General features: G+C 42.6%; 1 protein-coding gene across 2 annotated transcripts in view; it reads left to right on the top strand.

The window, feature by feature from the left end:
* The first annotated feature begins 1,152 nt into the window (after positions 1-1,152).
* The window catches only part of Lpcat2 (lysophosphatidylcholine acyltransferase 2), a 64,548-nt gene continuing 45,106 nt past the window's right edge, over positions 1,153-20,594 (top strand). For both annotated transcript variants that reach the window (XM_075976881.1, XM_075976882.1), the window contains exons 1-4: positions 1,153-1,422; positions 9,552-9,691; positions 17,300-17,517; positions 18,803-18,915. In XM_075976881.1, coding sequence (XP_075832996.1) covers positions 1,252-1,422; positions 9,552-9,691; positions 17,300-17,517; positions 18,803-18,915 — 642 coding nt within the window. In that variant the 5' untranslated portion in view covers positions 1,153-1,251. The remainder of the gene's footprint in view (positions 1,423-9,551; positions 9,692-17,299; positions 17,518-18,802; positions 18,916-20,594) is intronic.

The following is a 20,594-nucleotide window of genomic DNA, read 5'->3' on the forward strand; positions in this document are numbered from 1 at the left end:
CGGTTCCTAGAAGAGATCTCAGTGGGTCGGAAATCACTTCTTCCGTAGCCAGCCCACAAGTTCCGATTCTTGAAGGTCCTTCTTGCAAGTGGCTGGCTAAGGATTTGCAGCCCTGTTTGAAGAGTCTCTAGGCTGAGAAGCTGACAGACTAGCAGAAGCTCGTTGTTAGTAAGATTCTCTGTTACATATTCGGAGAGAATTCAGCTGCTCCCACCACACCATGTCTGGAGTGTTTCATTATGAACGCTACAACGCATTATTTAATTCTTACGACAGCCCTATGAGGTAAGAATTACTCTTCCACTCTTAGAGGAGGCAACTGGCTCAGAGAAGTTTACCGACTAGGCCAAAACCCCCTCCCCTCACACGCACACATACACACACCCCATGCCTTCTGGAAGCAGAGTTAGTCAGTAGGAGTGAATGATTCAGTAGCTCCATTCTTCAACCCTGGCCAGTCAGGATTCTACCCACTAGCAATTGGCCTAAGGTCCTGGGCAATCCCGGTCTTCCTCTTCCCCTGCCTTCAGCCTACACAGCTTCAAACAGGCCTCATATTTCCTCAATATGAAACTGCCTTGGCCATTTCCCGTCTCTGGGTCAGGTTCCTCATCCACAGTGGAAGCCAGTTGTTTTTGCCTTTTCTAAATAATGGTTCAGTTTCCATGAAAGACAGCCATCTCACACCGCTAATTCCTGCTTTGAGTGGGACAGTCTACCGCTCTGCTGCCAATTCCTGTCTCAAGTCTCTCTCATCTTAACCTACAAACACTCCCAAATCAAACAGGTTTACACAAAAAATGAAACACACACTGGAAAGCGAGCAGAGATAAGCAAAGCCCACCCAGGTTTATTAGTTTACTTACTAGGTTGTCCCAGGGGTGTTTGTGTCGCCTCAATTCTGAGCAGGCAAGTGTGGGTCACAGAGATGAGCAGTTTAGGCACAGAAAATCCTGACGGCACAGCAGAGACCAGTGTCTCTGCTGTTAGGACCCTTCAGGTCCTTGCTTGCCTGCTAGGAAAACAGGTGCTATGTTCTGAAAGCAGGTACCTAGGAGGGCGGGGCCAGAGCCAGGGGCGTGGCCACGGCCGGGGAGCGGGGCAGTCCGTGGCTAGGTGACTTTGGCGCGTGCGCAGAAGCCGGGAGCAGCGCCTGGGGCTGGTACTCTCGTGGGTCTCTGGCCGAGGTCAGGCAGCAGCGTTCACCCGCGCGCTCTGGGTCACTAGCTTTTTCAGGCGCCGGGATCCACGATGAACCGGTGCGCAGAGGCGGCCGCGGTGGCGGCCACGGTGCCGGGCTCAGGCGTCGGGGACGCGGGGCTGCGGCCACCCATGGTGCCCCGCCAAGCGTCCTTTTTCCCGCCGCCAGTGCCCAACCCCTTCGTTCAGCAGACGCGGATCAGTGCTGCCCGACGGCTGCAGGTAGAAGCGCAGTGCGAATGGAGGCGGAGGGGATGTGGTCGGACGGAGGAGGCTGGGGAGGAATCGTGCATCCAAGAGAGGAGGCACCTGAGGGCGTCTGGTCGGAGAGGGCATCGGGTCTGAGAGGGAAGGTGTCCAAGAGGATCGCAGGTCTGAGGGAATATGAGGGGGATCGTGGGTCTGACGGAGGAGGCGTCTAAGAGGATTACGAATCTGAAGCAGGAGACATCCGGGGAGATCAGAGGTCTGCCTCTGAGGGGTCAGTGTGTCTGGCTCAGAATTTGTCGGAGGAATTGAAACTCCGATGGGGTAGGCATCTGAGGAGACAGTGAGTCTGAAGGCGGAGGCTGTCTGAGGTGTGGAGTCTGGTACGAGAAAGCATCTGAGGAAGAAAGAGCTGTGGTACTGTCTGGGAAGGGTCATGAGGGGGCAGACAGGAGGATGTGAGAACTGGGGACACTGGGGGATGGGATGACCCGAGAGACGTGAAGGCAAGAAGGCACAGATGTCAGCAAGGAAGAACCCATATCGGGGACTATTCTTTGCCTGAGAAGGGATGGATGGGACAGGAACTTTTGTATCGAATTTGTGGAAGCACAGACGATCGAAAACTACCAGCTCTCAGCGTTCTCTCCTTTTTATGCCCTTTGTAAAAAGGGGAGTCCATCTATAGGGGTAGAGTAAGCGAGGAGGCTGAGAACCTGGTCTATCCTTGGAAACACAGGTAAGGCTGTAGTGGTTTAACCAAGCAGGGACAACCGAGCTGTAATTAGGGATGCAAAGCAAAGAGATAACTGGCAGACCCATGAAGGTCTTAAAGAGTTTTTTTTTTTTTTTTTTTAATTTGAATCAGTCTTCACTCAGCACCTTTTCTAGATTCAAAGACGACAGGAGAGGTAGCCACTGTTGAAAATGGCCACCACAAAGGAAGTTGTCTTTATCTTGCAAAGGACAGCTTTTACCATTAGTTCACTTTTTTGACTTCCTCTGTGGTGAGGATAGTGATTGGAGAACAAGATAGAGGATGAAAACGTTGACACTTCCCTGCCCGTCTTATAATTTTTGTTATGTTGGATTGAAGTGATGGCTATTTTTGTATTGTTTTTGTATACAGCTCTAAGACTAGTGACCTCTCTAGCGGGGACCTGTGAAGCACTGAGCTAAGTGTCCAGTGGGCCGAGGTGGTAGTGGTTAGAATAATGATAGTGGGGGGGGGGTGAGAGGAAGAGAAAGATAAAAGATGCGGAGAAAGTAAGTTTTCAAAGTTCCTCTTTATGCCTTGGATCATCTGCAACACTTGCGAGCACATTGCCATCCTTTGTAATGAACTTCAGGCCCATAAGTTCTCTTCAAATGAAAATGTACCTGTCTCTTTGGGTGCAGAGTTTGGAGGGAGGCGCAAAGCGGCATATTTAAATCTCTGTATTGTACCTTGAGTAGATTATTAGTTTTTAAAAATCTTCTAAGAGCGCTCTTTTAAGAACTCCAATAGAACCACATAAAAGGCCAAGAGCACTGGGCACTTGTTAGTTCTGTAAATTTGACCTAGTCACTTACCTTCCCTGTCTATTACATTCTCTCATTCTATTATAATGAAAGTAAATTAAATGAGGTAATATGTGGCATAATGTAGTTTGGTTTACTGATTTTGTTTTTCCTGGTTTTTCGAGACAGGGTTTCTCTGTAGCTTTGGAGCCTGTCCTGGAACTCGCTCTGTAGACCAGCTGGCTTTGAATTCACAGAGATCCACCTGCTTCTGCCTCCCTAGTGCTGGGACTAAAGGCATGCACCACCACTGCCTGTCTGGTTTGCTGATCTTAATATTGGCAATTCTGCTGTGTGTCTGTAATTGTATCCTCTACTTGAAATTTGCTGCGTGGATTAAATTGTTGTGATATAGTCAGGACATTCTCTCTTCCTTCCTTCCTTTCTCCATAATATCAGTGTTACCATAGGTGCTTCAATAACATGAATAGCATGGATAAAGGAAAAATTTGAATAGGCATAGATAAAGTTGAATATTTATTCTATCTAGTTAAAATACAGATTTGCTATCACTTAGGTAAAACAATATACTTGGTTCAGGCTAAATTTAATATTGAATTATGATTGGTGACTTCCTAAAGATTATTGTCACCTGGGCATTTCATTATAGGGCTTATAGTTTAAATTTGCCCCTTCTTTATTTATGTATTTTTAAAAATCATTTATCTTTATTTTATGTGCACTGGTGTTTTGCACTGGTGTGTGAAGGTATTGGATCTCCTGGAACTGGAGTTACAGACAGTTATGAGTTGCCATGTGAGTGCTGGAAACTGAGCCCTGGTCCTCTGGAAGAGCAGTCAAATGCACTTAACCGCTGAGCCATCTCTCTAGCCCCTAGTTATGTATTTTTAAAAACTATTTAAGGGTCCTTTGCTACTTTGTGGTTTGGAAGAAAGTAGCCTAATTGTTATTGCCGCGACAGAATTTAGAATTAAAATGATTAGTTAAAATCATGGGGTTATTTGCTCATATCAAAAATATTTGTTTGCTGCCTATAATAATACAGATTTCTGAACATATAGAGGCCAATAGAAAAGATCCTGTGTGCATGCTCTGGAGAGGTCCCAGGACACCCTAAGATCTCATCTCTGACCGACCTGGAGGATCTGTATAAGCAGGCATCAGTCCAGGTTTTGAGCTGCCACTTGTACTGACACATACCTCAGGATGTACAGCAAAAACTCGGCCAGTACTGGGAGATTTGTTAGTTCCTACACTAAAGGAAATTCCTGTATTCATTAACTATTTATCAAATTGATCAGAGGCTTCAGTAGCCACACACGACAAGGAATCTAATACAGAATTAAATTACAGAAGTCCCCGGCTAAATGGATCAATGGGAGAAAGCTGGGTGCAGAAACAAACACATGTCTATGGCCATTGATTTTTCTACAAGAGTGCTGGAGCAGCTCAATGGAGAGACTTGTCTTTTCAGTAAGTCTGGGATAAACGGATTAATGTGTACAAGAGAATTAAGCTCACGTCATATCATATAAAACAGCCTAAGCTAATAAGAGAACTAAATATGAGAAAATATGAGAGTTAAAATGATGAAAGTCTTAAGCGAGAACATAGGTGGACTAGTCATTCATTTCTAAAATAGACAATAAGCACACACATGCACACAGACACCCACGCACACAGACACACACACACACATGAGGCGGAGCAGGAGAAATAGATAAATGGTATTGTCAAATTAAATGCTGTGGGTTTCAAAATATACAAGAAATTAAAGGATGCAAGGAGATGCCTCAGTGGCTCAAGCCCTTGTCACGTAAGCATGACAACCTGAGTTTGGGTCTCTGGAGCAAGCTGGGCAGGTGTGGTGCCTGTAATCCCATACTAATAAGGCAAAGAGACAGGATCCCTGGGACAAGCCGGCCAGTTAGATTAGTCTAAAATAGTGAGCTATGGGTTCAATAAGGTACCTTACCCGCAGTAAATAAAGTGGAAAGTGATCTACCATTGACTTTAGGCTTCCCAATGCATCCTATCTCTACTCCACCCTACATGAGCCCACAGCAAGCACGGACACCATGTAGACATGTTTAATGAAAGAAAGAAATTAAAGTGATCACCTAGAAGATTTGAGAAAGTACTTTTACATAACATATCTGTTAAGGGTATAGTATCCAAAGTGTGTAAATCACTCCTAGGACTCATTAATAAAAGGCAAATCAATCTAGAAATCCGTACCAATGAGGAGAGGCTGCTGGAGGGATGACTCACTTTGTAAAGGTGTTTGCCGTCATACCTGATAACCCAGGTTCAATCCCATGACCCACATGGTGGAAAGAGGACCGACTCCCACAAGATGTCCTCTGTCCTCCACACACGCATTACATCACACAAGCTCCCCCACACATACAATATACGCCTATACACACAAAATAGAAGATAGATGAATGAATGAATGAATACAATATAAAAAGAAAACTTGACTTAGAAATTAAAAGAAAATGAAGATAGTTTTAGAAGGAAAATGGTGAGAGGCTGCTGTAAGAACGGTGTGAGGGCCCACAGTTTTGACTGAAGGTCCGAGAGTTCAGACCTGTTCTTGCCCCTCAAGGACAAACAACAAGACTGACCAAAGGTGTGGCTACCGGCTGCCCTACTCTTCCAAGGCCAGTCAACAGGATGTTTTGATTTAAGGGCGTGGTTACCAGGTGTTTGGAGCTGTAAGGAGGTAATTAAGGTTCCTTGCTCTTTGTTTCATGGGAGTCTTGTGTCCTCCCCCTTTTGTTTGGGATATATAAGTTTATCACTGAGAGTAATAAACTTGGGGCTTTTTGGCTTTTTTCTTTTGACTTGTATTTACTGGAAACCACCACACCCCACACCCCAACTGTGTCTGTTGTCTATTTCTTTCCTCAATCCACACTCCCCTCTGGAAGGTGTGCTGCCTCAACTTTTGGGCTGAAAATGGGAATAAAAGTGGAAGCCCCTGACAGGACTGAACATAAGAAATGGTAAATTGCCAGGTGGTGGTAGGACACGCCTTTAATCCCAGCACTCGGGAGGCAGAGGCAGGTAGATCTCTGTGAGTTTGAGGCCAGCCTGGTCTAAGGCTGGTTCCAGGACAGGCTCTAAAACTACAGAAAAACCTTGTCTCAAAAAAAAAAAAAAAAAGAAAGAAAGAAAAACAACAAACAAACAAAAAAAAAACCCAAAAAAAATCAAAAAAGAAAGAAAAGAAAACGGAGCCATGCATGGTGGCACACACCTTAATCCTAGTGCTCTGGAGGCAGAGGCAGACAGATCTCATGAGATATAGGACAGAGAGTTATGCAGAGAGACACTGTCTCAAAAGCAAAACAAATTAAAAGAAAAAAAAATGAAAAACTGCTTGCGGATTGGAGTTGTGTAGCTCACTGGTGCCACAGTGTCAAACTGCTTGTGGCCCTGAATTCAATATGCATTACAAAAAGAAAGAAGAAGCTGTGGAGATGGCCCAGCAAAAGTCTCATGCTGCTAAGTCTGACTGTGTAAGTTGGTTTTCCCAGAACCTGGGTGGTAGAAACTGACTCTGAATTCCACACATAGGCAGTAGTTTGCATACACATGTTTGAGCACACATTTGACATACACATACACACATGTGTGTACCATATACCATACACACGCACCACACCATACACACGTGTATCATATACCACACATACACACACACTATACCACACACACACAAATAAATAAGTAGGTGTGAATTTTGTAAAAGAAAGAGATAAAGAACGTTTTTCCACTTGTAGGAACACTCTAAATCATATCAGATCAAAGCACAGATCCACAGGAAAGGATGGAGACTATTGGAAATAATACTTGGGAATTAGTAACTAAAACTCATTTTTCTTCATCTTAATTTAATCAAAGAACTATAAAATATGACATTTAATGCAGACATCTGACAGTATTTTCTCGAGTGTACATATACGTAGATGTGAAGCATCATGAAGAAGTCTGAAAGGATGGACTTGGCTCTGGTTGGTCTTGCACTCTGTGTGAACTGGTATAGTTTTAATTCTGAGTTGTCATTTATTCAATGTACATGCTATAGTTCTCAGAGCACCTGCTGGCCAAAATCACAAGACTGTTTAGCTAAGGAGTCATTCCAACGTTTTCGGTGGCACACTGAACTGGGCTAGTAAACAAACAAACGAAAATTCCACTTTGAGGATACTAACACTCATTTCTTAGTAACTGATAGAACAAACAGAGCAGAGATGATTATTAAAATCTGAGAGCTGAAGAACAATAGTGAACACCTTTCCTAAAGGGACATTTGTAGGGTACTGTCTCCTGCAGCTGTAGGATACTGAGAACTTTCCAAAACAGACCGGCTGTTGGCAGGAAAGAAGTCTTGAAAATATCAAAGGATTGACATATTACAGAATATGTTCCCTGACTGTACCAAACTATATTAGAGATCAAAAACTGACTGGGTGTGGTGGTGCACATATTTAATGCCAGCATTCAGGAGGCAGAGGCAGGCAGAACTCTGTGAGCACAAGGCCAGCTGGTCTACATAACAAGTTCAAAGGCTGCCAGGCTACTTAGGAGATCCTGTCTCGATGAATGAATGAATGACCCATATGTTTGAAAAAAATCCCCATACATTTAAAAACCAATTTTGTATTTACATCAAACAATTGCAAAAAAATCCTATATGTAATAACAGCAAGAAGAATATTTAGAAGTATATTTAGATAAAACCATGTCTGGTTGCTATACTAGAAACAACAAAATAGTGCTTTGAGAAATTGAGACATGTCAATGTAGCATATTTATAAATTGGAAAACCCAGTATTATCAGTATGACAAGTCCTTCCAGATAATCTCCAAATTCATTGTAATTTCAATAAAAATGTGTATGTATGTATGTATGTATGTAGAATGAGGAATTCTAAACTTCTATGGAAATTTGAGAATCTAGAAATATCTTCAAATAAGGTGAAGAAGAAAAGCACAGAGATCACACACCACCCCTTGAACTGAAGTCATTCCTGAAAACTGCAGCAACTAAGATAACTAGAATAGTGTGGGCATTTTTGTCAGTTATTTGATGATGCTTAGGTTCTCATTGAGGACACGACGGGCAGAAGACACATGGCGCTGTTTGGATCATGTAATTAATTTATAGAAAAAAAGCTTATTATACACAATGACTGTTCACCTAGAAGGCCGGATGGTGCAAGGATTAGGAGCAAAGGTTTTAAATATAAATTTGGTCCCGCTTCTGTTGATATGAACATGATTTTATTGTGATTTAATTTATCCATGGCATTCTTTTCATGTAAAGCAATTTAAGATCTTAAGAACTAAATGAATCACTATGCCATATACCTGACACACAGTATACATTTACATATGATTTACTGGTCTTATTCATGTACTCTTTATTCTTATTTACTTTTTATTTTTATTCCATTCTCCAGTTCCTTATTGCTTAATTACATGGCACTGGCAGGTATGGGAAGCGGAACAATCCGTCATTCACTAATGCTTTTATTCTTACTCTTCTTCCTGTGTAGCTTTTGGGAAACAGTATAACTATCTTACCTTGCTAGCATCTGCTTGCTTTGTGTTTAGCTGTGCTGGGACCAACTGCGGGAGCTATGCATGCTAGGTAAGCACTCTGGGACCAACTGCGGGAGCTATGCATACTAGGCAAGCACTCTGGGACCAACTGCAGGAGCTTTGCATGCTAGGTAAGCACTCTGGGACCAACTGCAGGAGCTTTGCATACTAGGCAAGCACTCTGGGACCAACTGCAGGAGCTTTGCATGCTAGGTAAGCACTCTGGGACCAACTGCAGGAGCTTTGCATACTAGGCAAGCACTCTGGGACCAACTGCAGGAGGTATGCATGCTAGGCAAACACTCTGGGGACAAGCTGCAGGAGCTATACATGCTAGGCAAGCACTCTGGGACCAGCCGCAGGAGCTATGCATGCTAGGCAAGCACTTTCTCACTCTCTCATCCAGCTCCAGCTCCCTTCTCTTCCTAGCTTAGGCAGCCTTGAACTAGCTCTTCCTGCCTGAGCCTCTCCAGTAGCTAGAGCCAAAGGCTTCTGCTTTTGCAGGACTCTTCAGGATACCGCTCCCCCAGGAAGCTTGTTCTGGCTCCTAAGTCACACCACCTTTTCTTCGTTCTACCAGCATCCTCCATCCCCTTTCATGAACATCCAGATCAGAATCCCATGGTTCTCCTCACTGCTTCTTTTGCCTTTTGTATTGTTGTTGTCTTGTTTTTTGCGACGGGGTCACATAATGTAACCCTGATGACCCGGAACTCACTATATAGGCCAGACTAGCCTCTAATTCATATAGATCCCATAGAAATCTGCCTTGCCTCTACCTGGAGAATGCTGGGATTAACATACTACAATGCCCAGCAAGAAGTAGCCCATTGAGATCAAATGTCATGTCGTGTGTGTGTGTGTGTGTGTGATAAAAGACAGCATTTAATTCCTCTTGAGTATATGCATGAAGCCAAAACCTTCCTATTGCGCTTTTGTGTTTGGTAGTGATATATTTAAATAACATCCATTTATCTTTTTTTGTTTTTGTCAACTTTGATTTGTAGATTTTTCTTCTTGGAATAATTCTGCTTCCAGTCCGTTTAATATTGGTTGCATTAATTTTGTTCCTGGCATGGCCATTTGCTGCAATTGCAACAGCATGCTGCCCTGAAAAGTTGACCCATCCGATCAGTGGTTGGAGGAGGTAAGAGATAATTATATCCAAATATTACACAAGGCAAAAAATTTAAGTTTTGATTGTAGTTCCTTCAGTGACTATTTGATTATTCTTTCTTCAGTATCTTGCTGCTTCTCAGTTTTCATAGTTTATATTTGTTTCTTGCATGGAAATGATCTTGATTTTTTTCAGAAATTATCACATAGGCACATTCTGATAATATTCAGTTCAAGGTATAATTTCTTTTTCCTTCCTTCCTTCCTTCCTTCCTTCCTTCCTTCCTTCCTTCCTTCCTTTCTTTCTTTTTTTTTTGAGACAGGGTTTCTCTATGGCTTTGGAGCCTGTCCTGGAACTAGCTCTTGTAGACCAGGCTAGCCTTGAACTCACGGAAGTATAATTTCTCAATGTTAAAACATTTTGTTTTCTGAATTATTGTGAAGGATATGCACCTTTGGTTGTGAAAGAGTCCCTGTGTTGTGTTTTTACATGGAATGAATGTCTCCAGTCACTTCATGTACTAGCATCTTTGTTGGCAGCCAATGGGAAGTGACTGTATCCTGAGGGCTGTGCCCTCATTAAAGGATTAATCTCTTGATGGATCAAAATATGGCGGCATGATTAGGAGGTAGTGAAAATCTGGAAGGGCCTAGCCTAGTTGGAATAATTAGGTTACTAGGAGTGTGTCCTGAGGAAGGAGGAGATAGCCCCTTTCTACATTCGCTTTCTGTGTTTCCGGTCTACTGTTTGGTGAGTAGCATCTGCCATATTCTCTCACTGTGAAGCCCCATCTCACCATGTCCCCGGAACACAACTGGTCACTGTTAACTGAAACCTCTAAAGCCATGAGCTAAAAGATAAATCTTTCTTCCTTCCTAGCTGCTTGCTTTGGGCCTTGTGATACACCGATGCAGTCTGACTAATACAGTCTGTTGTATTCTTTGGAACATTATAGCTATAAAATACTTGGCTTTCTTTTGTATTTCCAAATTTTCACATTTACTTTTCCTTCGAGGTAACAACAATGTACCTTCTGCAATAATACAGTTAAGTGAATTGATTATATTATTTTTTAGTAATTATGTTAGTGGTGAATATTAACTTTAATTAACACTCAGCCTTGCATTTTTCAAATGTTAGCACTAAGGCGGATGGAACTGCTTTTCTAGAATTTCTAGAATTATCTAATTATCATGGTTCTAGAGAGCAGCCTAGGCAAGAATAAGTAGAATATACTGGTGGAAGCCATTACTGTTTGGCAGGATCGGGTTATCACCATCTGTACCTATTGCACATGAACCTGCTTCCTGTGTACGCCATGGATTCCAGTAGGTTGCAACCCATGCATTTATTTAGGACACTCATGAACTCCTGAAACTGTGTGTGGTGTTTGTTTGCTCGCTCGCTTTTTTCCAGATGAAAGGATGTGTTGTTGGTTCTATGCAGATCTCAAATGTGGTTATGCCCTCCAGAATGACTGAGAACTACTGCTCTACAGCTTTTAACAGAAGTGTGCGGTTTGCTGTTTGGTTCTTGTCCCAGGGAACAAATGCGAATATGGAAAACAAGGCTGGATTGAAGTGGAAATGAATGCAGTGTCAGCAGCGCCCCAGAGAAAACTCAGTCCCTGCACATCGTCTTTCTTTGTTTTATAGCTCGAGGATGCACAGTATAAAGCAACGCTTCATGGGCTGCTTTCCGTGATTCACTCTGCTTTCAGATTCTTTCTTTGGTTTTAGAGTCGCTGGCTCACAAAAATGTAGGGCGAGGGAAGGAATAGTTTAAGAATCTAGAAAAAACTTAGAAGTGTTCTTTTCAATATTTTATTGATTTTGCTTTAGAAAACTGGTACTTTTGTCAGTTAAATCAGCATCTCTGTTTCCTCTCATGCAAATAATTTTGAAGTTATTATGTGGCACAAGACTTTTAGCTATTAAATTTTTTCTTAATTGTGTATGTACGTGCGCATACTTGCATGTGTGTGTGTGCCACAGCACACATGTGGGTGTCAGAGGACATTTGGGAGTTGACTCTCATCTTTCCCCTTGTTTGAGGTATACTGTGTCATGTCTCTGTGATGAGAGCACAGTCATTGCTCACTAGCTCACTGTCTCCACCTCCCGTCCCTCCATAGATGTGCTCTGATTACAGATGCACCCTGCTGTAGCTGGCTTCTAAGTGGGTTCTGGAGCGCCAACTCAGCTCATCAGGTTTCCATGACTCTTTCCCCCTGTGCATTTTAAAATACATGTAAATAGGAGTCATTAATATGTTTCTTAGAAGCTGTACCGCTATAGCTAAATAGCATGACAAGCACAGCAGAGTTCTTTCTGGATGAGTAGAGTGCTTGCCTCTAGACTAAAGGGAGAGGTTGTCACTTACCCGTGCCCTTCGGAAAGCACTGTGCTTTACTGGGCCTCACTTCTTGGGAGGTCAGCACCGCAAAAGCTTCCTCCCTGGCTAGTTATTAGAAGACTTTCACTGGCCAAGAAAATTAGAAACTCAGTGTTTCAAGTTCTTGCCAATACCTAATGGGTGCTATATAGTCAGCAGTGTGTTCTGCATCTGCAGTTCAACCAACTGTGGAGCAAAGAGCTCAGAAAAAAGATTACATCTCTACTGAACAGTTATATACTGTAGTAATAGGGGGAGTGGCGGCAGGGCTGCGTCCCCAAACACCCCAGAGCCGCCTGCCCTGCCCGGCTAGCTTATGTCCCGAAATAATTACACGGACACTGTATTCTTTTAAACACTGCTCTGGCCCATTTCTAATAATCTATGTAGCGCCCCTAGGTGCGCTTACCGGGAAGATTCTAGCCTAAGTCCATTCTGGGTCGGAGCTTCATAGTGTGCGTCTTCCCTGGAGCAGGTAGCATGGCGTCTCTCCTGCGTCTGCTCCGGAGAGGAGAGCTGTGGAGTCTGACCTCACTTCCTCTTCCTCCTGGCATTCTGTTCTGTCTACTCCTCCCACCTATCTTCTAACCGATGAAATGGGCCAAGGCAGTTCCTTTATTGCTTAGCCAATGAAATCAACAGATTGACATATGACACTCCCCCATCACTTCCCCTTTTTCTGTTTAAACAAAAAAGAAAGGCTTAGCTCCGCTGCCGTCCTTATTACAACAGATGACGCCCAGACGTGTGGCTAACTAAACCTACTTAAAAAACCTGAGAAGGCTTAAAAATAAGGGAGAGAGAGTTTAACACAGATTTTTGCTGTTTGTTGGTGGCATGCTGTAGAGAGATTTCCTGATTCAGCAACAGCAACAGAAAAAAAAGCTGCGTTATTTTAAAGTGTGGCTTCCCGGGGCTGTGCCGCCAGTGCAAACTCTGGCTTTATGTTTGTGTTCCCGCTTGGGATCGGAAGGAGAGTGCTCTGAGACCTTGACGATGACTCAGAGCTCCCCGCCTGCTCCTGGGAAGAAGGCAGAATCAGGCTTAGGCAGGCGGAAGAGCATGGCGGATTCCTGCCGCCATACAGGGACGTGTTTTCAGACTGCGCAGTGCTTTGCGTGTCAGATTTGGATGTTACTTGGATGAAAAGAATTTCTGTGCTGCACGCTCAGTCTCAGAATTAAAATGCTGAGTGCCGCTCCTACCTGGTGGCCCCAGAGCTAGCACAAAATGGTATGTCCTCCATTTTGAAATTTTCCTGACTCAGCAGCAGGAACAAACCTGTGCCGTTTAAAAATACCGGCTTTCTGGGCCATCCTGCCAGGGCAAACTCTGACTGTTTGAGGCAGGAGGGCCGGCTACAGAGAGAGGACTTGAGTGTTGTCTGTTGTAGCTCGCTGGCTGGAAGGGACCTTGCAGCCAATACCTCAGCCATGAGGCTGGAAAGCTAAGGAATGGACTGGATCTAGCTGGCAAAGCCACGCCTTTAGTCCTACTGATATTGCTTGGTAAATTAAAGACTCATATGGTCAGAAAAACAAAGAGAGATATACAGTAAAGAGAGATTCAAAGACAGAAAATTTCTGAATGGTTTAAAGTATGTTAAAAATATATGCAGACTAAAAGTTAAAATTCTTAAAGTAAACCTCAAGTAAACTTCAAGGTGTGGTAGCACACGCCTTTAATCCCAGTGCCTAGAAGGCAGAGACGAACAGATCTCTGAGTTCAAGGTGTAGGAGCAAACACCTTTAATCCCAATGCCTGGGAGGCAGAGACAGGCGGATCTCTGAGAGTTCAAAGACAGCCTGGTCTACAGGGTTATTCCAGGTCAAAGATGTGCGCTCAGAAAACAAAAACTTAACTTAGGAATGTCTCAGTTTAGATTCTTAAGCGCCTAATGATTTAAAGGCATAGATCAAAAGTGCTCCTGGATAGTAAAAAATTGCAGATTCACAATAGGACAGATTCAGACCACTAAATGAGTTACACTGTTGGATGAATGTACGTTGGCTTGGAAGAGAGAAGAAAAAGAATATAGAAAATAAAGTTAATGGTTTTAAAAAAAAAAAAAGTAAAGTCTTTAAAGAGACAGAATAAAGTAAAATGATAGAGTAAAAATAAGCCGCATAAAGATGAAAAATTCACAGAGAGTCTGGATTATGTACATTGTGTTTTCTTTAAAATTTTTGACTGTGAAGGAGCTAAGTACAGAGAGACATTTCATTATATGGGCTGCCAAATGGAACCAGAACGGATATCATGAGGGTATGACTTCAGAATTTGGGTCTAAGGATATGATGCTTTGGAGAGAGTCTTCTTTTGTTTTCACAGAGGATGAGACCCTGTTCATTTCTTCAATTCCGATTTGGTATGACGGACCACGTCCTCCTGAAGGGCTGCTGTGAACATCTTCAGAAAATTGCCTTGCTCAACTGCCAACTGAGATAAACCTGGCACACAGGTTACACCCTAAAATCATTAACGACGCCCCCATTCAGCAGAAAGCAGTTTGGAGAGAAAAAACTGCGCCCATGTTCCCAAAAATTGTTTATAAATGTTCTTTTACATTTAAAGGGGGATATGATATAGACATGAATAATTTGCATTAGTATAGATTTTGCTTTATTGATAGAGATTTACGGTCAATTTTGTTATATGTATAAATGTTTCTGATGTAACTTTTACTTGATAACTGTTTTGTTATATGTAATTTTGCTATGTTAAGGTTAAAGCCTTCCTTTTTTTTGTTTAAACAGAAAAAGGGGAAGTGATGTGGGAGTGTCATATATCAATCTGTTGATTTCATTGTTTAAGCAATAAAGAAACTGTTAGGCCCATTTGATAGGCCCACCCTTAGGTGGGTGGAGTAAACAGAAGGGAAGGCTGGGAGGAAGAGGAAGTGAGATCAGACTCGACAGCTCTCCTCTCCGGAGCAGACGCCTTCGGAGAGACGCCATGCTACCTGCTCCAGGGAAGACGCATGCTATGAAGCTCCGACCCAGGATGGACTTAGGCTAGAATCTTCCCGGTAAGCGCACCTAGGGGCGCTACACAGATGATTAAAAATGGGCCAGAGCAGTGTTTAAATGAATACAGTGTCTGTGTAATTATTTCGGGGCATAAGCTAGCCGGAGCAGGTGGCTGGGGTGTTGGGACTAGCCCCGCCGCAGCTCCATATTACTACAATATACTGTTTACTTATTAATGGTCCCTAAACAGTATACTATCAGACCTGTTTGCATAGCATTCGTATTATCTTAGGTATTATCAACACTCTAGAGGTGTTTGACAGTCTGCAGGACAGTGTGGGTAGCATATGCATCATGACATTATATGAAAGGCTTGTGCATTTGTGGATGTTGCTCTTCGCCAGGCTGTGGAGTCTGTTCTCCACGATTACTAAAGGACGGCTGTGCGTATTTTATTTTACTTCCATGAAAAGCCGTATTGTTTTGTTAAGGAGAGATGTGAACAAAGGTCTATTCATTCAGATAGGACACTGATGACAGACCAAAGAGATGGTTCTCCACCCAAGTCTAGCTTAGGGAAGCAGTGAATTTAATGGGGGATGCTTACTGGAGGATGGAGGAGAGGTTGCCTATGGAAGGTACAATTAAGGGAGGCGAGGGCACCAAAGAAAAGGTGCAAGCCCCACTTCTACCCCAGCAGTTGCTTTTCGCTTCTGTATCTGGAGGGAAGGATACATAAGCGAGCCCTTAGCAAGCCTGAAGCTTCCATGCACCGCTTTCCGCGCGTCTCGTGATCACTCTCGCCTCTCCATAAGGGAATACAGTGGGTCCAGTCTGTGAGGGGCTTGTTGGGATCATTACAACTGGTCTTTTCTTTTCTTTTTTAGTTTTTCAACACAGGCTTTCTCTGTGTAGCCCTAGCCATCCTGGAACTCAGTTTGTAGGTTTGTAGACCAGGCTGGCCTCGAACTTATGAGTTTCGCCTGCCTCTGCCTCCCGAGTGCTGCGATTAAAGGCGAGCACCACCATTCAGCTTACAGCTGTTCTTATTTCAAGCCAGTAAGAGCCATACCATGTCTGGATGCCCCATAATGTGTGTTTGCTCATATCCGAGATGTCCATTCTGTGCTTTGGAATCTAAATGTATATGAGAATATTTTTTTTCTCTATTTATTTACTTATTTTTACTTTTATTTTATTTTATTCTTTTGTATTTTCAAGATAAGGGTTCTCTGTGCCACTTTGGAGCCTGTCCTGGAACTCAGCTTCCCTGTTTATTTAAGCGTATTAATTAAGAGACTGGAACTTACTTGTCTTAAGTGTCCAGCATAGCTCTTTACACAGTGTGATGATAATCTTTTTTACACTATTTTGTGTGTATATGTGTGTGTGTGCATCTGTACACATGCCACTGCACACATGCAGAGGTCATAGTTGGTTCCTTTCTACTTTGTGGGTTCTATATATTGAACTTAGGTCGTCATACTAAGGTGGCAAATGAATTTACCTGGTGTACCATCTTGCCAGCTCAGATAATTAATCTTTAATGTAGTCTATCTTAAACTGTTTTTAAAAAGTAAAGAAGGAGGCTTCTGGACTTTCTTGTGTATCTAAGTTCAGTGGAATGCAACAGTGAGTTTATTTATTATTTATTATTTTATTTATTTTTATATCTTGGTGCCTAAAGGTGATCACACTATGAGATTTATCTCTAAGAATTATTCCTAAATTAATTTAGCATGAGACTTCTTGTTTGGGTAGACAATAGCACATTCATTTTGCAGGAGAAATTCATTCCCAAGATGACTGCTTCCTACGGCCAGTACTGATGTTGGTGATCTCAGTGTGGGATGTAGTTTGAAGATTCTTTATGATCATTTCAGGCTTAGAGAATAATGGAGTTCTTTATTAGCCATGTATCTTTGGATAATTTGCTTCTCTGTGCCTCAGTTCTCTTAGCCTCAAAATGAGGACATGGAAATATGGCTCAAGAGTTAAGACTGTTGGTTCTTCCTTCAGAGGACAACACTGGGTCATTGACCTCCCCTTTGTAACTCAGCTTCAGGGAATCCGATACCCTTCTGGCTTCCCTGGGCGTCCATATGTCTGTGACACACACAGATAAAGCTACATATAAATAAGATTAAATTTGAATAATGAGGTTAATGGGGCTTGCGAGATGGCTCAAAAGGCAAAGATGCTTGCTGCCAAGCCTGATAACCGGAGTAGGAGTAAAGCAAAGCCAAACACGTCTTCTCTACCACTGTTTTCAAAGGAAGATTGCTCATCCAGCTTTGAAGTTTCTGGGCCGTGCCTTGTTCTTCTCGATGGGGTTTATGGTGACCGTGAAGGGGAAGATTGCGAGCCCCTCGGAAGCCCCCATTTTTGTCGTCGCCCCTCATTCAACGTTCTTTGATGGAATTGCCTGCGTTGTAGCTGGGCTGCCTTCTCTGGTGTCACGCAATGAGAACGCACAGACCCCTGTGGTTGGCAGTAAGTACCAGCAGGGTAACAGCTTAGATCTTATCATGTGCGCAGTTTACGTAGAAAGAATCATGTATCATCATTTTCTGTATACTTATTTGCTTGCATTCCTGAGTAGTCAACCCCTGATCTTGTTCATGAAAGTCAGGTAGTCTAATACTGAGCAAAATTCCCAGCCAGTTGAAAATAAAACTTTAAAAGATTTTAAATGTATTCCCTTTTATTTAAATGTAAAGAAAAAAATTAGACATGTCCCCTAATCTTTAGACGTTTAGGGAACTTGTACTTTCACAATGCCGCCATATCTTTGTGTTCCTACGTGTCATAAGGAAAATCAGATTTCGGACACTAAACATGCTTATTTATTTTTTTTTAAAAGAATCTGAAAAACACAGGTCGCATGCTATTCCACTAACCTCTCTTCATGGCATTGGGCTGATGAATGTGCTACGTCTTTTCTTCCAGCTCTGTTTTCTAAATCATTGTCCCCCTATAGCTCCCCGAGGGACATTTATGTAACTCCTTGAAAATTATGATGTGGAACAATAAGTGCTTCCTGCCATAAAAAATAATGAAGCGCGTGAAATGTTTTTCCTGCCAGATGCTGCTATCTTTCCCTGAGGAATCAGTCTCCAAGTAACTGCTCCCGGTTGTCCCAAGGTTACCGCAAGCACCTAGCGCTGAGCTAGGGGGTGTGAAAGCTGCCGGATGTTGTCTTAGTGTTCCCCGGGAAGAACAGTAGTCCTTGTAGCTTTGTCATTGAGTGAGGACACTTCTTTTTCTTCAGCGTGCAACTACCATGCTTTCTGCAGTATGGCTTTTTCCTAAACGTTTCCCTTGCAGATCACTTCACGTTTATTTAGCATGTGATGGGGAGCGATATCTTCAGAGGGATTTGAGTAAAAATCAGTCGTAATTGCCCTCTGCTCACGCACACTGTCGATTCATACTACGAGCGTTTAAGGTCCTCCTAAAATCAAACGTGATAGTTTGAAGCTTAGTCCCACAGCTTAACATCCACTAAGAGAAAAGACTCTTAGGAAACAAAAATTGTTTTTCCTCCCCTTCTACACCCCCATCCCTTCTGCTAACTTCTGTAAAATCAATGAAGAAATGCCCATCTCTGCATTTGAGATTAGAATCTAACTAGGCAACTTGGAACTTGGTTTGAAAAGTATTATTCTTTTAGATTTGCTAACATTTTCATTTTCTGTAAACAGATTCTTTCAGCGAACCCGGTATTAATGCCATGGTGGCTTAAGAAAAATGACTGGGTTATGACTTTGTTTTCAAGGACTGTTACGGGCTGTGCAGCCAGTGTTGGTGTCCCGTGTTGACCCAGATTCCCGAAAAAACACAATAAATGAAATCAGAAAGCGGGCGACATCCGGAGGGGAGTGGCCCCAGGTAAGATGCAGGAGTCATTCATCTACATGGAGAGCTTTTGTGTGTCTGTAGACTTACTCATTCGGGTTCACAGAGAGCGAGATGTCACGCCACGTGTCCACAGCATAATAGACGCAGAATAAACAAACCAGTCCATGTGAAGACCCCGCCCCAGCACGTACCATTCCCTTTTAGTCGCCAGGTATTTTCTTTGTGTTATAACAAATGATTCTCTGAATTTAATTCCTGTTAAATGAAATAAATATTTTCTATAATTTAATTCACTTGACGAAAAATATCCTAAGTGTGCCATATCTTTTCTGAATTATGTTTAAGTGGAGCTTTCCATTCAAGGGCACGTGAAAATAGCCTGTAAGCCTATCAGACCTCACCAACTCCCACCCCTTCCCTGGGAGGCCCTTGGAGGTCAGTATATATCATAGAGCAGGGATGATTGCGAAAATCACCCGTGTGTCTTTGCCGAGATGAAAGTACGTGATCTCTAGTGGACAGTGCTACAGCCGTCAGCCCACCTTTGGTAACACATAGACGTTAAGCGCATGATCTCTAGTGGACAGTGTGCTACAGTGGTCGGCCCACCCGTGGTAACATGTAGACATTCAAGTGCACCCACCCTGGAGGCTTTAGAAACCAAGGCAACAGAGCTTAAAAACAAGTGAGGTAGCATTTGGGAAAGTTAGACTTTCTCTTTGGCTTTAAGAACTAGGTCTAAGATTAGTAGGCCAGAGATAACAAGAAGATAGATTTCAGCTCATTTTTTTTTTTCTCGTTTTGCAGAACTTTTTCCCCGTCCGGGGATAAAAATGGCCTGCTTTGCAATCCTTCTCAGGTTCTGAGTCACAGCCACTTGGTGAGGGGAGGAGACTGGTGGAAATAATTTAAACATTAGAGCCACGAGGCTATTTTGAGTGTTCTGTCTTCCCTGAGATTTCTGACTTGTTTTGTTAGCATTCCTTGTTAGTAAGCTGTTTGTGGATTTATGCCAAGTAAAACTGTTGGCCATTGTGTTTGCTTGTCACAGGAAACTCATTTTATAAATCAGGGGATGGAATTCTGCCCACTCATTAATTTTTAGTTTGTAGTTTGAGCCAATGTTTTCTCTCTCTAATTACTGTAGATCATATATCACTAACTGCTTTGAGTACAGGGATTTGATTTGGTTTTATATACTTAGCAGCTAACTCATGGCTAAATTTTAAAAGCCTCAGAAAACCAATCTTGTGTCTTAACTAATGGAGAAGAAGCTCACAGTGCTTGTATGTCTTACATAGAGAAAACGTCAAGTAGCACATTAACAGCTAAAATGCCTCCTCAGGACAGGCAGAGCAAGCTATGACGTCTGTCCCGTACGAGAGCCAAGACAGCTGAGCAGAAGGCGTGTCACAGGCGTTTCCTCCTTTGTTCTCAAGGCCTCCCCGAAATATAGACTGGGAATAAATAGCATTTAATGAGAAAACTAAAACACAAAGATTTCTTTAGGTTAAGGATATAACCTTGCTGTATGTTTTCTTTTAAATTTATTCAGATCACTAATAAAAACTTTCAGAAACAAACATAAAAGGAAGCAGAAGTAAGCTGCATATTCTGTAAACTAAGAGTATTATTTATTTAAAGCTTTAATTGTCTTCTAATTATTAGACTAGTCAAACTGTACCCCTTTTCGACGAAGATGGAACAAT

Source organism: Microtus pennsylvanicus, chromosome 6 (assembly GCF_037038515.1).
Source record: "Microtus pennsylvanicus isolate mMicPen1 chromosome 6, mMicPen1.hap1, whole genome shotgun sequence".
NCBI classification, from domain to species: Eukaryota; Metazoa; Chordata; class Mammalia; order Rodentia; family Cricetidae; genus Microtus; species Microtus pennsylvanicus.